Below are 17,799 nucleotides of genomic sequence, written 5' to 3'. Positions count from 1 at the left end.
AATATAGAACTATTGTTTTATTAAGAAAAGCCAAAGAAAGCAGCAATCTGTTATACAAGTACTCCTAATTTTACACACCTTACAATGTAAAAATGATCAGCTCTTTCAAGTGTCTTTCATTTCTCTTCAATTAAGGGTTTAAGTTTGAAGTAAGCAGTCTTGATAAATTAATGGTATGTTATTTAGCAATCTTAGTTATACAACTCTTATTATTACTGCAATTTTATTGAACAAATGTGAATGTCGCAAAAGTATCTATTCAGCATAACTGATGCTGCCAAGACGATGTTTCTTTTATACCCTGAAGGTCAGTTAATAGGATCGCTACACTGCCGACAGACCGAGCCCTGATATTTCTCAGTCAGGATTGAGGGACAAGTTCAATTTCAAACACACATTACTTTGCATTCAGATACTCTAAAAGACATATACAGAGATAGGTTTGGGTAAGAAAAACATCCAAATAAAATACTGTGCAAAGGTTCAGCTTTTATTCAGGCTAGTTATTCTGTCTTGTCACCTCCACATTGTTAAAATTATAAATATACTTTTGCTAAGAAAGACAAGATTGTCCTAGTGCAACCCAGTGGGTTACTGCTGAATTAATTTGGCAGGGAGGAAGAGGCATAAAGAATTTATTTTTTTTTAACATGACTATTTACAGATTATTTCAGAACCAGGTGTGTTGTGAATTTAAAGGATAATAACCAGTTTGGAATAACTCCCCTTATGGACATTCCCATTGCAGAGTAAGTGAGGGTTTTTATTGTGGGTTAGCTCATTTCACTTGCAGCGTTTATCCTATTCAGAGTAAGTGTTTCCCAGAAGGGGAGCTTTTTCAAAAAAAGTATTTCAGTCAGTTTCACCACATAGACAGAAATTCACTTTATGCGGCTATACAAAAAAGTTAATTACGCACAATAGATTTTGATAAAATAAGGAAGAATATTCTAAACTCCAGCTTCCACATGCTCTAACACATTATTAGTATGGCTTGGAGCACATGTGCCTTATCTGTCAGAATACCGTACCTGCCATCATAGGCAATCCCTGTAGCCATGTTTGAAGCCTTAAGACCACAACTGATCTTCAAAGGTGAAATACAAAGCAAAGAAAAATTGTTTTTACACTTCCTCACTTCTTTATGATCGGAAATGACTATATCAGCAGCAGAGGAAAGTCTGTTTTATTCTTTAAATAGTATTTTTAGCATTTTTGAAGCACCAGTGCCTCACAGCCCTTTTGTTGATGCAGCGTTGTAACAAGACCTTTGGAGATTCTCAAGATGAAGCGGTCCCTGTTTTCATTTTAAATGGTCTGGTATTTTATATGCACGAGAAAAAAAAAAAAGAGCAATTAAAAGGAGGAAAAACTACCTTTCAGATTAGACTCTACAGCAGCGTTAGTGTTATGGTTACCCATGACGCTGCTGGAATCTTTAGGGAAAAAACGTGCCTTCCTCCTATTCGAGTGGCCTGAGTTATGTCCATAATAGCACCTACGAGAAGGTGTGGTGGGAGCAGGAATAGCTGCAGCTCGGGTTGCAAGATCTTGCCAGGGTCCTTCATCAGGCAGAGGAAATGGTTCCCTTGGACTTCCAGTGCAAGAAACAAATAGAAAAATGATGGATTATTTCTGTAGAGCTAAGGAAATACTAACCACACCTTCTGTATAAAAAATACTGTCACAATAGCCACCTGTCTAACCCAGCTATTTTCAGTCTTTGATGAAGAGCTTTTACTGAAAAGAAAAAACATTTACTATTTGGAAAATCTGAATATCAGACAGGGCTTACTTTGAAAACTGAAATTTAACTATATTTATCAGAAATAAATATTGCATTCTTCATAATTTTCTCAGTTCACTGTTAAGGTAGGCCTTTGAGCACTGCCTGTGAATAATTCTTTTAAATAAAAAGATGCTTCTCAAATCTTTTAAAAGCTGCTAACAAGTTTCTCTATAATCTGTCTTTTAAGCCATAACTGGATGCTAAACTAGGATTTGTGAGGGCAATAAAGCTGATGCAGTTTTGCTTGGGAATAACGGCCAAGCACACTCATCCTGGAGCAGCTCAAAAAGGACTTCAGACCTATGACCTGTAGCTGTCCTTTTTAATCCATTTTGGGTGGTTTAATGGCAGGACTAACTAGAACACAAACACCAAGGGAGAGGAAAGGTCCCTGAGTGACACTAACGGGAGGGGGCAGGCTGACGCTGACTCCAAAACGGCCGATGGAAGCGTAGCACGGGTGTTTGCTTAGCACGTGTCCAAAGTAGCATTATTTTTAGAGTGAGTTTTATACTTTTAAAACAGCTCTTGGTTTGTCATTCAGGTTTATGCCTCCGCAGTTTCGAGATACACCCTCCTTGTTTTGTGACATTGACATTTTCATATATTGTTGCTCGCCTTATGCATGTGTGAACAATTGCTGCCTGGATGGGGTGACTAGACAATAAGAGGGGAACATTCTTCAGTTTAAAACTCCTACTCAAGATATATATTCCTGCGCTTTCTAGTCTTGTCAGTTATAACTAAGCCATTAAGTTAATCATGTTGAATTCAGAAAAAGGTGCTACCCAAAACCTGTCAAGGTAATTATTCTTCTTTATCCTCTGAGGTAGGAGTGCTCTGTGTCAAATAAACATTTTTTAAGTGTTCCACCATAACTTTCTCCTCGTCTTCAAGATCTGCACCTTCTTTCATCTCCCACCTGAAAGAAAAAGAACTTTTTATTCATTTTTTTATGTGTTTTAAACCATTTTTTAGAACAAGCAAGTCAATACAAAACTTCGGTACTATGAATTCATTGCCCTCCCCCCACCCCCCCACCCCCCCCGCAGTGGTGGGGTATGGTAGTTGAGATCACTGAATCATACAAAATACAACCCTCAATAATCTTGCCCCACACAACTGGCACGGCCACGAGGCAATTGACACAAATTGTCAAAACTATCACGAAACCGTACTTATATTTATTGTGATAGTACTTTCTTTTTCTGTTTTATATCAGACACGTTGGTAGAGGTGGAGGCCTTGTAAAACTAGCAGAGAAACAGTGCAAGAGCTAACAAGTGTTTTGGAAGGTAAGCAGATGCTCTCAACACCGTGTAAGTTTGCAGTGAAAACTCAAACACTGCGTGATCTCCAACCCAAATATTTAATGTGAATGGTCATCATTCTCTTGCAGTGACTATACTATATCACAAAATACCACAAAACTGACTGGCTCTTTGTTTCTTTAACCATCAGGTACACCTATCACACCAAGAAATAAACGACATATCACATTCTTCCCTTTCTCCATGCGAATACTCAATTCTAGTTTGGGATAAAGTCCTAATACCATTAAAACAGAAAAACTGAAAAAGTGAAAGACTATGAAGATGATTTTGCTTTTCTTTAGCAGTTAATTAAATATAAAACATGAAGAGTCACACAGTATTCTCTTGCAGAAAATCAGGATAATAAATGCAGAAATAGTGCTGATACATAGTCAGCTAAACTTTGTATCACTCTAATTATGCCTACATAATGCTCAGCAATGTGGCTCTATCTCTTTTGACAAATTTTGTGGATATTTAAGAGTTTGATACCCCTTTAATGTTAATCTCTTTCTGTTCTAAGTAGATAATAAAGTGTAGGCTTCCCATTCAGACCAGCTGAAGACAAAAGGTAAAGCATGAATACTGAATACAGAAACGATATTTTCAAGTATTAAATCCCGTAGATTATAAATGACCCACAGGATGATCCTGTAAAGCACAAGACATGTAGAGGAGCAGCAGAACAAAGGCTGCTTTTAGGAAACTAATGTCAGGAGCAATACTTTAATCCTGTCCCCACACTTGTTAGGTCCTCGTTCAGACTGTGAAAAGCAGAAGGCACACACGGGTCTAGACTGGTGAATAAATCAAATATAATGCGGAATGGTGGGAAGAGTATATTGCATTCACCATGTTTGCAAAAAGCAAACAATCGCTACTGGCAACAGAGCATGGTGTGCACTTCTTGTAACTGTATTTAAAAGCTGACTAAAACCAGAAAAAGAACAAGTGCTCTGTAGTACAATCTGATCTGTTAAAAGACAGTTAGGAAAAATATATGCACTGAACTTGTATAAATTAGCATATATACATCATACCTTTACCTTAAAAAGTGAATCTGACAACCCACATTACTGCCTGGAGTGAAGAAGTATCAGAACAAGCAAAGCATACGATAAATAAAATTATAAACACTGTATGGCCATGATCAAGTTTTGCAATAATTAACTTCCTATGACTCCACTCATATATGACTACTGTCATACTTAACCTTATCTGAATGTTAACATTAGGTACAGTTAATTGCTATTACGTCTGTCTGCTTCATTCTCTGGTTTATGACATGGTTGTAAAGCCTGGCTATATGAACCCTCAGCACAGTCACTTTTGGAAGCATCCCAGGTGAACGCTGTTAAACAGGGTGACTGCTTTCCCTTTTTCCTTTTGCTAATATGCCAAAGAGCCTCTTCACACCTAGAAGGAAGTCGTGCAAGCCTTAATTTGAATTTATGGTCCTCAGAGTCATTCTGAAACACCACTTTACCAGTCGAATTGATTCATTTTAATTAATTTGATTTGTTGCATATTTTCAAGCAGAGGAGCTGTTTGCTTAGAAGGACGACAACTGAAAAAGCTAAATGGAATACATTCCAAACAGTTATTGCTGGAGGTATAACACAGAAATCTACCAGTCTTGGCTAATGGAAGCTTAACAATAAATCAGCAGATTCCTTTTAAAGACAGTGACTTCATACTTGTCAGCACATTTCATTGAATCTTAAATGTGTTAGTGTTGGTAAAAATCTTCAATGTCATCCAGTTTGGACATTCTTTAGTGTTCACTTTATAACAAGTTATAACTAATACATTACATTATCATTTTATCAAAAAGTAGTCTATTTTTAAAGCATTTAAGCAGGTCCAATGAGGATAAGAACGTCTTCTATGCATTCGCTTAACAGTATCCATGAATTAAAGATCTATGAAATGAGCTTGACAAACACCTGGTCCCTCATCTAATTTAGAAATTTTTCCACTCTCATGCTTAAAGTCTGGGGACAATACTGTTTTTTAAAAGACTACTGGACAGTAAGCAAGAAGGTCACAGCATATCTTTGCTGTTCTAAACAGGATGAGAAATCAGGTGTTTGTGTTCGAGTGGAAAAAGAGTCAACATTTACTATTCAAAAATTTGTCCAAAATGGAACATGTTTTTACTAGCATATCTAAAATGTGTGACAATTGTTTTGGCAATAGTAATTGGTACAAATCCAACTAGCCAGTTCAAGTAATGTGAATGTGAATGAAATTACCATCATGAATTACTTTCAAAATACAAGCTTCATCAGTTGAACTGCCAACCCGCACAACTCTGTTGTTTCAAATTATTAGTAATGTAGCTCTTAGAGAAAATTTCCAAATGCATAGGTGGGAGATATTTTATTTTAGTCTGGCTATATCTTGGAATATTAAATAAAATAAGCATTTCAAAAGGGTACTGGAATTATTTGAACCAATACATCATATCTTCATCTACATTTTGCTTAGAGTTCAGATAACCGTAATAAGATGAGTCGGAGTGTCCAGAAAGACCAACTTTCAGTATAAGATTTATATTTAGAAGAAAGCACATATTTAGAATAAAATGCCATCACCTTTGTAATCTTTAGGTTAGCACTGCAAGTTTTCAGGCCAATATACTTGTGTACTTACAGAATTAAATATTTAATTAAATATATGTTTTCAAAATTTGCTGAAATATCCAATAACGTAGATGCTATATTGTGTGCACCTGAAGTGAATTGCCTAAAAACTTTTCTCTGTATGCTGTTCCTTTCTGTGTTGCATGTGACTAATCAAGGGGAGAAAAACCTAGCAGTATATTTTTCAGATTGATAGAGCAAAACGTGTCAGCACAGATAAATACAGGAATCATTGAAGTTTTCTGCTGGTCAGCCTACACCTTAGATCATGAAGTCAAAGAAGATGACTAGCACTGGGAGGGCTTCTGTTTCTCCTCATAAATAAGAGGCAAGAGAGGAAGAAGTCTTGGCTTGCACATCCACAAGCTAACGAAGTGCAAGGGGAGAAGTATTCAGTGACCCAGGAAGATCCAGTGATTCCAGCCCAGGTTTCCGTAGTAATGCATCCATGTGCCATCCTTGCTCATAATTAGCGTCAACACAGCCATTTATATAAGTGGGTATACAGGACTACGTTTTGTGATACTTCTGTCTCTTCACTCTACTGAAAAGGTAAGAAACAGTAAATGTGTTTGCAAAGATGCAGAGAAGGATCATTGGTGCATCTGCTGTTAAAAAGCATGCTGGACATTTTAGCGGGGCTGGATTTAAAACATGGTGATGCGTTTGCTGCTTTGATTTTCTGTTGCAATATTTTGTAAATTGTAGATATATTTCTATGAAGGCACTTTTAAAAAACCGTAATAGGGACTATATATTACATTTAGGTGCTTGTTACAGATCAAAATGAAGTATATGCAGTTGATACCAAAGCAGTATTATATTAAATCAGAAATAAAACATATACAGTAGTATGCGTAAAGGGATTACCAAAAGTGACACAGATTTTACCTGCAGTGGACTGCCACATTTTAAGAAGTTTCATTAAGAAGGTTCCTTTAGTAGATCCTCTTTGATTAGTTACTGAGTTTATTACAGTTCATTAGTTATAACAGTGTGTAAAGATTAGAGGGAAAAAATGATGTAAAAAATTACAACCAAGAATAAACATGAACAAAATTGAAATGGAATGTAAGAATACCATTCAACTCAGATGTATTCTGAACTTTGAAAAATCTCATTATTATTATTATTTGAGAGACTAACCATGCCCTTTTCTAAAGCTTGTACAAAACCATGTCTAAAAAGGGAACACTTTGTAGAAAGGGTCACCCTAATAAAATTTTATAGCATTATTTTATGTATTGCTAATAGTCCTTATGTAGTATTTTGATATCTATTGCATTTCCTAATGTCTTGGAAAATGTAACGTCAGACGTAACTCTATGGAAGGAAGAAAAAAAAAACCGATGACACCATGGTTATTTCCTACGGAAAAGCTGATATCTCAGGTCCTCTTGTAGGGAAGTGTTGGCAAATGATGAAACATTAACCGTACGGCTGTACATGAGATAGCTGAAAATATGCATTTCTGTATTGAATAATAGCTATACTTAATAGTTGCTATATATCAATAAATAGCAACATATCTGATACTGAGCTAAGGAGATGACATAATTCACATCTAATCTAAATCAGACGCAGACAGTGCCACTCAAACATCCTAACATGGGTAAATATTCAGACTTCAAGTGTTGCAAGCTCTTAAGCTTATCTATATTTAATGTGGTGAATTACCACTGGAAAGCTTTACAGACGCACTATTTTCAAGAGGAATTTTGATAAAAACAGTGAGCACAAGTAGAGAAGGTCTTTTTTTGCCAAGTATTATGTAAGAAGGCAAGAGTGGGAAAATAACACAAAAAAAGTGCTTAAATTTAACTTAAATTCCCTTTTATCCTTATGTGATTTAAGGGTCATTTCATGTAATTTACATGAAAATATTTTCCACACATTCACCTTCAATTTCTTTAATAAACTGTTTTGCTGTAATTTTCAAACTTCTGTCTAAATGCATTTATTTCTAAATAACACTATAAACTGAAGGAGGCAAAAAAGCGCCATAGTTTGTGCACAAACCAACTAATTGGTGCAATTTTGTGAAATCGAGATGAAATTCATCCCCTTGTTTAATAGGTGCAGATTTTCTGCAAGGGACTCAACCCTAATACGTGCTGCCAGCTGTGGCAGGTTCTCTTACGTCGTGTGCTTGCAGCTGTGGAGCCCTCCCAGTTCAGTTGGTCCTGGGGTCCCTTTCTGTTTAAAAAGTATTTTTCATGTGCAAGTACTTCCTGTGGCCTTTTAAACTTGAGCAGATGTGAAACGATTAATTGTATTTTCTCCAAAAGAGGACTTCACACTTGTCCTTACGCTTGCTCCTTGTAGAATATAATTAGGGTAAATATTAGCAGCTTGATGAAGATGAGACTGACCATTTTTTTGCTCGCCGTTGACAAGAGAAGAAGGGACGTGACAAAGCAGGCATGAAGCAGAGACGGGTGTTTTGGCGTTTTGCTTTTGCCTTTTGCAGCCTCCACACTAGTTATAAAGCCGTCACCACACATCTGCTCTCATACCTGTGCAGGACCTTTACTGAATTCCGACACCTTTAGTTGAAACAACCATTACCCCTTTGTACTGGATTATACCGGCGTATTTATACCTGAGATGGAAAATATGTGGAGACTGGTATTTTTGTATAGTTTTGGAGATTTCTTATGATAAATCAATACATTTAAATTTAATGTAAATATTTATTTTAATCCACAATAAACTTACATGTTTAAATGTATCAGAATACTGCCAATGAAGTCAGCAGTGTTCTCTACACTGAGCTGCAATGGGTAGAGAAATCACGCCGTTGTTAAATAAAATATAATATCTTGCTACCAGCTCATGAAGCATTTTAATGAATTACCTTTTGCTTCCTGAAGTTCATGAGAGACACAGCTGTGGATTAAGCTCTTGCAGGCAGAGAAACAATTGTTTTATCAATGTCTAGCATGTTATACTTCACCACGAGACAAGAAATCTCAGGAGCTGCTATCTGGTTTGCCATTTTTATGTAATAGAAGAATATACATCTCTGTAACTTTCACTTTGTATTTCAGTTGTAAATACACTTTTTGTAACACGAGAAATCATGGACCATGAAATGTATTTTACATCATTGTTAGACAGCCAAATAAATTCAATGTTTGTCCATAGTCTCAAGTCCTGAAAAAATCTTTCAGTTTCTATGTGGGGCAATGTTTTATTTTTCTAATGGTAGTATTAAATTAAAAGGGAAGTCTCTGGAAGTTTAATCAGACTGCATTTGGTTAAAATAATTTATTTAATACTGTGACTAACGTTTTAACTCCTTAAATATTAACCGTTCAAAAAATGTGTGCCTCATTTCGGTCATTGGTGTAGTAATCTTATCAGATTTTTTAATCTCTAATCCATCTACTAAACACAAACTCCCCTGAAGGTCATAAAGAGGGGGTGGGTAACCCTCAAATACACAACTACTGCACTATTGACCAAGACCCAGAGGAACAATGTGGTGTATTTAAGGTTCTGGTAGTGATATTCACCCTGAAATCACACCAACGGGGCAACGTCTCTATGTCTACCTAACATAAACCAGTTCACTTGTCTTTCTTCAACCAAAATAAACAATATCCCCCTGTGGTGGAAAGTTATATTGCTTTCAGGACAATCTATGTGAAAATCTGTGTCCTTCATCATATTCAGAAATAAATCAAACCTGAAAATGTTAAAACAATTTTGCCAAATTCCTCTCTCTTGCATATACACAAACACCATGAAAAATGCCCTCCCAGAATTTTCCTAACCAATAAAATAAATTCATTTATTTACCAACACGTATGGAGGAAGACACCATGAGAATTGTTATTTACGTTTTTAATTATCTATATGCCACAAGAATAGGAATAAGGGAAAAAAATAAAGGAAAACACATCTATAAGGGATCAACAGTTATGCTCCTCTTCCAAAGAGCAAACCAAAAGAAGAGATGGTATTTCCATGTACTGGAGAAATCAGTACATGGGAAACATTTTAGAAAGTATGTCAGGGGAAGGGAAGGGAAGGGAAGGGAAGGGAAGGGAAGGGAAGGGAAGGGACCTCTGACTCACAGGTTAACCTGTCCCAGCTATGAAGTTAAGACATTAGAAGGATATTTAAGAAGTTCTGAACTGAAATAGAAACTTCACAAGTGTTGGAATAAAATGATGAAAGACACCTTTCCATGGCAAGAACACAGCTACGACGGATGTTGTCAAGGGTAGTGGAAGGCACATGGCAAAAATTTTAGAAGCTTTCCAGCTGCAATAAGAAAGCAGAGGTAGTATTTACCCAGCTTCCATGTTATTGGTGTTTGCTATCCCGCATCTTTGAAAAACGGTGAATCAAGCCTCACAGACACCAAGCCATGAACTGCAGACAGCGGGAACATATTGCAACAGGATGAAGCTTTCTCTTAGGTCTTTTTTTAATTTAACCTTTTTCGTTCACCATTCTAGCACAGTAAAAAATTGGAAAGATTTATACCCTCAACACTTCAGTTGGTTCTTCTGAAAAAATTGCTGAGTTAAATTTCCATTTTTCAGTGCATTCTTACAACTCTTTCTTAACCCAGCTTTAAATAATGGACATTTGAGAAAATTAGGCTCATATTGACCCAGCTTTGTTGAAGCTGTCACCGTTTCTTGTTCTGAAGATAGCCCATTTTCTTGGGTTTCTGCGGCAGCAGGATGTCTCTTTAATTTTATTTTCAGTTTTCTGAGATTTCTTGTTTTATACACAACTTGTATACTGGTCCTCTAGGTCCAACACCATTTACATTGCAATGTTGTTGAAGTCATAGTTAGTGTGTCAAAAACTGGAAAGATGCTCTTAATAAAAGTTGGGTAAGTGTTTCCAACTTGGGTGAGAAAAGACATATATGTGTATGCATATATGTATATATATGATACTTCTAATTAATTAATGATAACAAGACTGATAGAGAAAAAGGAATGTACTAAAAAATTAACAGAAGACTAATTATACACTTCTGAGATTGGCAAGCTGTCAGTAGATGAACACAACTAGAGTGAAATGAAACCAGAGGTTCTGGGCACCCAGATACTTACTCTGAAGAGCAACTTGGGGTTTTAGTTTGCGTAAATCCTACAGTAAGAAAGGGATACAAAAGAAGTAAATAACAGATTTCTAAGTTGTCTTCCACACTGATCTAATCCACTAATATTCCTCTAAGACTAAGGCATCTGAATTCCCATAAGGCTTCTCATGTCCCATCCCTGGAGGTGTTTAAGAGTAGGGTCGACTTAGCACTGAGGGATATGGTGTAGTTAGGAACTGTTAATGTTGGGTTGATGGTTGGACTGGATGATCTTCAAGGTCTTTTCCAACCTAGACAATTCTGTGATTCTGTGACCTTGTCCTGCTGGCTTTCCACCACTTCACTGCCAGTCATGGCGTAGGGGTCTTCTTAAATGGGGACTTGTTATTGCATCTAAGTGGATTCTGGGGTCAATTACATGCTGGAATGCATAAAGAATAAAAAGCCTACAGAAATATATATACATCAGCAGGATCACAGAACTATAGGCCTTTTGCGAGGCTAAATGAATGCTGGCACGTTCCCTGAGTTGGCAGGTTTAGGGAAGGTGCCTGCCACTCTCTCCTTTGCATTTTAATAAATATGTTATTTTATTCTAATTGGTGGGAAATTTTGGCTGAAAGATCTTAAATAACAGGGCAGATTTTAAATGACCTGTTCATTGTCAACTAATTTTAATTAAAGTGAGACTTAAACATTTAAATCCAATGTGAAAACATTTGGTTTCAGTGTTTTATAAGTAAATGATGGAAGTTTTTATTCAAAATAATATTTCAGTATGGGTTTGTTTTGTTTTTTAATTTCACACATTTATTTTTTTAACTCAAACTGCTATTTTCAGTTTTTCAGGTATGTGTAAAGTATTTTATCCTTAAAACAAAGCATTTTGAGTTTTTGCCATTGCTTTTTAAGTAACTTAAACAAAAAGACCTCGAACCCTAATAACAATACTTTATACAGCTTCAGTTTGATGGACTTGTGCCTTACTCAGATTGGGACCAAAACACATTCTCTCTTAGTTTGACTGCTTAGAATCTTAAGCAAAGTTTATTCACAAAGGATAATTTCTTACAGTGACCTTCACAGAAATCACTGCGCTAAGATCACATGTGCTTATTGCTTGAAGATTGTATCCTGTCCCCACTCTTTTATTTCTTCTTTAGACTACCCCAAAAACCCCTAGTGCATGAATGAAGTTGCTTATCTGACTCTCCGAATTAAGCACACCGCATGCTTGATTGCACAAATGCATATTTCAAATATGTATGTATATACTTATATATATACATACTTCTATACATATACTCGTGCAAGTAACAGAGTAATGATGCAGGCATTCAAGAGGGCAGATTTTATGGAAGAATGGGATCAATAACACTTTGTCTAAGCTAAGTGTTTGGAGATGAATATTCAAAGGATTTCATATTTTCAGTAATTTTAAATAACTTGGTAATCATATGAAATGAATGTAATTATTTTGAGCGTTAATATAATTTTTCAAGAAAATCAAGAGTATTTCACAAAAGGAAGTGTCTTATGATCACAGCGCTGGCAACATTTCCATTAAGTAAATACAAGTTTTACCTGCATATGATTAAATGGTAGAGCTTAGGAACCAAAAATGCATCTACTAAAAATATCCTGCTCTTCAGATCATGCACTGCTTGTTCCCTCTCTTCACCCCTCCCCTTTTTATTTCAATTTACAAAGGCTTTCCATAATGAATGTTGAAAACCCAATGTAAATACTTTAAAGGATTAAGCCTTCAAATGTGGTTACTGTGGCATATGTATGTTCTGTAAATACAAACACAAGATATATCTGCTGAGAAATTATATTTGATAATTTGACAGCTTTGTGGCTTAGGAATATAAAAAATTCATATTTTGTCAACAAGAAACTTCCTCCATTTGTTAAGAAGGGGCTACTACGATAGCATAGAAAGATGAATATTTTTGAAAACACAGGTTATTATGGGAGTAATATAATCCCCTACTTTTCTTAATGCATTGAATTTTTAAAAAATATTAATTTACTTTCTTTTAGAAGAATTCCACTCAGTTCACAACTTGCAGAAAAAATGTGCAATCTAAGCAGAATGTTTAGGGAGCCAGGAAGCTGGCTTTTTTTGTTACCAAAAGGTTTTATTCAAATTTGAGCAAATGATGGGCTGCTGAAAAGTCTCACGTCCTTTCATGTTCATACCAAAGAAAAAGAACAATTCCTGCCTGGCCTGCGGCCAGAATCCCCCAGTCTCCCGTGAGGACCAGGCGTACCCCATTCCAGGGTCTTGTGGGTGCCTCAGGTTGGTGTTCATCTAGCGCAGGCCCACCTGGAGCAGTTCCTCCAGGCCGTGTCCCACTGGAGTATCTCCAAGGACAGAGACTCTATTACTTCCTTGGGCAACCTGGTCCAGAGTTTGACCACCCCTGAAGTAAAAAATGCTTTTTTTTCTTGCATTTAGACACAATTTCCTGCATTCCCGTTGCGCCTGTTGCCACTGGGCACTACAGAGAAGAGACCATCATCTTTACTCCCTCCATCAGGTGTCCATACCCACGGATAAGGCCCCCCTAAGCCTTTTCTTCTCCAGGCTGAGCAGTCCCAGCTCTCTCAGCCTCTCCGCGTTTCGCTGTATTTCACTGTACCATGTGGAGCTACCCCAGATGGCACACAAACACCACGTCTCCTTCACACCTATAGAAATCCTAGCAGGCAGCCTTACCAAAGGAAACATTAGTCCCATCATTAGCGCTGTCCCATATGGCACAGTTGTCCCTCCTCGTGCACGCCGCGGCTGCATCTCGCTCTGACTACTCTGCGTTCCTGTAACTAAAGATGGTATCGTAGGATATTTCTACGTGGCATGACAGAGTGTTGTAGATAAATTCCAGCGACAGCGCCGAGCGAGCTGCTCCCTGTTCTGCAGTTGCGTTCGCGTGGGACCCGGCTCGAGGGAAGGAGGCCATACCTGCACCCATGAGGGCAGGCTTTAAATTGCTCGGATTACCTTAATTTTGGCATTTTACACATTCTCAGCCTTCAGCTTGCAATCTGAATAGTCTCTGAAGATAGTACATTTATACACTGTCTTAAAAGTAGAGAGTGCCTTATGGAAAATGCTGACAACAGTCCAATACAGAATATCACAAGATGGTACGCAAGCAAAACCGTGTTCCAGGGAATATAATCCCAATACCACTGACAAGTTAAATAATTATCTTTTGTTGGTATGAAAAGGACACATACACTCTCTACAGGTCCCTGAAAGGACGTTGTAGAGAGGCTGGTGCTGGTCTCTTGTCCCAGGGAATTAGTGACAGAACAAGAGGGAACGGCTTTGAACTGCAACAGGGGAGGTTCAGACTGGACATGAGGAAAAAATGTTTCCCAGAAAGAGTGGTCAGAGAGTGGAATAGGCTGCCCAGGGAGGGGGTGGAGTCACCACCCCTGGGTGTGTTTAAGAGTCATTTAGATGAGATGTTGGGGGATGTGGTGTAGGGGAGAACTTGTAGAGTAGGGCTGAGGGTTGGACTCGATGATCCCGAGGGGCTTTTCCAACCTGAATGATTCTGTGATATGGTTGAATATAATCCAGCTGCCACCGGAATGTACCTATTTCACTCCTGGCAGGTATATTTTCCTACGTTTTTCAGCAGGGCTCTCGGGGAAGGTGTAGCTGATGAGGGAATTGTCCCAGGCTTGGTGGCATGGCAGATGGAGTTCCCTGGCTGTCCTGGCCTCCTGCCCAGCTCACAGCTTTGGTAGGGGAAAATTCCCTTGGTCAGACAGCAGCGGTCGTGGTTCTTCTGCCACGTGTCAAATGCTCCTACCAGTGAATGAAAGCTCCCTTAACTTCCCAAGGCTTTGGATGACCCCGTAGGGACAACATCTAACCACTTCACGGGAGTCAACTGTACCCTGAGAAAAGGTCCCTTTACATTATCCATGCAAACTTGTCTCTGCGTAGAAAAACCAAAGTGATTCTAACTTTTGTAGTAGCTGAAATACTGAAGTAAACTGGCCAAAGTCAGACATCCATACTGTGCATCAGTACTTAATTTCCCTGTCTGATACTCACAGGGTAAACATGGTCCCTCCAATAAAGAACAGCATGTGAATAGTACTTGTAAATCTTTTCCTACAGAAAACAGATAAAATCCATGCTCATTTTTTTCAGCTCTGAGGTACATTTTTGAAAGGCAACTGTATGAAAAGTGTGCACTAAATGGCATGACCATTAATGGCTAATACTGAGTCAGGATGAATTCTGCAATGGTAGAGATTGGGAAAGAATATGCCAAAAAATAGAACAAAATAAGAGCCGGAAAGGCCAGGATAAATTTGCTGGTTTCCATTGTTAGACACAAAAAAATGGAATTCAACAAGCCTGGAAGCCTAGCAGCTGCTTCTTATTTTATTTTCAAAACTTAGTAACTGGTTGTATAACCCTGTCTCACTCTCCCTGAGGATTACTGGGGCCAGACTGAAAATGCAACAACCAATTGATGCAGAGATACCATCTCAAAGAAGAATAAAATAATCTGTAGATAAAAATCTACATAGCCTGGCAAATCAATTTCAGACTAGCAAACAGGTGAATAAACAAATACAGAGGAGGAGATGAAGATATATAAACAGGGTCTCTGTCCACAGTATGCTTCACTGCAAGTCATTTAGGTCTTTCACTGCTGTTTTGCAACCCTTTACAGAAAGGTTCATGCAAAATAAATAAATAAATAAAGTATTTGTTTGTGTTTGGAAGTGAAAAACTAGTAATTTTCCCCAGTTCATTCCATGCAAGGTAATATTGCTTATATCAGTGTAACTAATATTTACCTCCAGAAATGAGAAAGCCACAAATGCTAAGAAGAGAAAGGTAAGAGAATAGGACTGAAAATATTGGAAATTAGTCATGCAGACCAACACCTTGCAACCAAGGTAAGGGAGAGAGCTAGAAGAAATTCCCCAATAGCTCTCCTGAATAAACTGGCAAAGAGCTTTGCTTCCTCTGCTTAGCTCAGGTCCACGCCTTAAACTACTGTTAACTGGAAAAAGATGAATAAACAAAGGCAAATTTCATCTGTTTTTGACACATTACAGGGACTGGTGACTCTACAGAACAGTGTGCTCAGCTCCGGTACGTAAAACTGATCTTGAGGAAGGCATCTGCTAAAAGTTAACTTCATAAAGCTGTGATTTAAATACATTTTAAAATCATGTTAATTAATTAATTTACTCAACATGCATACACATGGAAATCTTTTAACTGTAAATAGTGTTTATTTCAAGATACATATTTAGAATAGTTGCTAAATAGGGGGTTGATTAAACAGAAATACTACATGATGAAATGTCTTAATATACCTCATATTTACTGTAGCTTTTTTCCACTCCTCCATTCTTTGAAAAGTTAAATACTACTGTGCAAATATTGTTTTAAAGATTGTGAGGCTCTAGTTTTCAAATTCATCTAGCAGAATAATTTAAATTATAATATTGGCTTTACTAATGCAAGCAGTGATTGAGGAATTTTCCTCCACTTAATATAAATACTAAAGGAATTGGCCTATTGTTCATTAATCTGTCAGTGTTGCCATAGCCAAAACCTTGTGGTGCAAAGAGAAAAAAAACCAAACATGAATATAATATGATAAAACTTAAATGATCTGAGCACAATATACCTAATACCAATTTTGTATGTCCTCCAGTGAAGATTTAATTAATTGCCTAAGAGGCTAGCGAGAATTACATTTGGCAAATTACTTGCCAAACTTCCTGGCTGGCATTGTTTTGTAGGGTACATAAGCTAAGGATGCCGTTATTCAACAGATAAAGCAAAAAGACAACTTTACAGCTTGTTGTGTAAGAGACATACGATGTCAGGAGTGGAAGTCACAAAGCAGGGAGGAGACGGATGAAGAAAGAGACATGTAAGAAAACAGTAACACCATGCAAATACTTGGTTGAGACATGTGGATTCAATTGAACTGCACAGGTTTGTTGTTGCTGTCATCTAAATGATATTTATTCCCACTGATTGTTGGAACTGGGAACTTGCTTGGGATTACGTGCATATATCTGCAACCAGGAAACTCATGAAGACATATGTTCACAACTTTTACTGACGCAGAAAACACCAATTTGGTGAATGTTTTTTATGGATGTATACCCACTTTTACATAATTTTCGAAAGGAAAACACATTTCAAAGCTAGAAATCAAGAAAATACCTTCAGACAGTTTAACAGGTTGGCCTTTGCCAGCCAGGACCAAGGCTCACATCCCTACCCTGCCGCCTTGGCCAGGGACGTGGGGAGAACGAGGGAAGACGTGCAGCGCTGTCGGGCTGCAATACTGCGATTCAGAGAGGATTTTATTAATTCCTTCACACAGAAGAAAGAAAGTGCCACTGTGGGACGGTCTGTATCTTTTCTAATTCAGATGACTCACAGGAGACATGCAAGAGTGACAGAGGAAGGGTCTCCCATGTACTGGTGAAATCCCCACCTGCCAGGCTCCTGCCTTTGTGTCTCTGTGTAATGAACTTTAAAAGGTTTGGATTTCATCTTGATGCGGGATAGGAACATTTTCTAAATCTCAGAAATCTTCTTATGACAGGAATACCATTTCCCCTCCTTTATCTGCCAAGTAGACCGAAATCAAGCTGATAAAACCTATGTATCATCCAGATATCACATATGAAGACTTGGAAGATGCCCAAAAAATCAGATACAGGTGGAGCCTACAGTATCTGGCAAAATGCCTATCAATTAATGCCATTTTCAGCATTTGAAGCAGGAATCCATAGCCTATTAACTTCTCTGCAGCTGCTTACACATTTGAGAGAACATGACGCTAAGCAACAGGGTTTGATCAACCCTGATTAGGATAGATCTGAGGTAGCAAATAGTTAAAAAAAATGTAATAATTCATTGCCATATTTGAGCTCCTGGTAATGGACTTTTTATTTTTAAAAATC

At 37.6% G+C, this 17,799-nt stretch overlaps 1 protein-coding gene across 4 annotated transcripts in view; it reads right to left on the bottom strand.

Moving 5' to 3' along the window:
• Positions 1-1,321: 1,321 nt before the first annotated feature.
• Positions 1,322-17,799, bottom strand: part of KIAA0825 (KIAA0825 ortholog) — a 249,099-nt gene continuing 232,621 nt past the window's right edge. For all 4 annotated transcript variants that reach the window (XM_074812971.1, XM_074812970.1, XM_074812969.1 and 1 more), the window contains one exon: positions 1,322-2,711. In XM_074812971.1, coding sequence (XP_074669072.1) covers positions 2,597-2,711 — 115 coding nt within the window. In that variant the 3' untranslated portion in view covers positions 1,322-2,596. The remainder of the gene's footprint in view (positions 2,712-17,799) is intronic.

This window comes from Strix aluco, chromosome Z (assembly GCF_031877795.1).
Source record: "Strix aluco isolate bStrAlu1 chromosome Z, bStrAlu1.hap1, whole genome shotgun sequence".
Taxonomy (NCBI): Eukaryota; Metazoa; Chordata; class Aves; order Strigiformes; family Strigidae; genus Strix; species Strix aluco.
The sequence above is the reverse complement of the archived record's forward strand: the minus strand, read 5'-3'. Positions and strand labels throughout refer to the sequence as shown.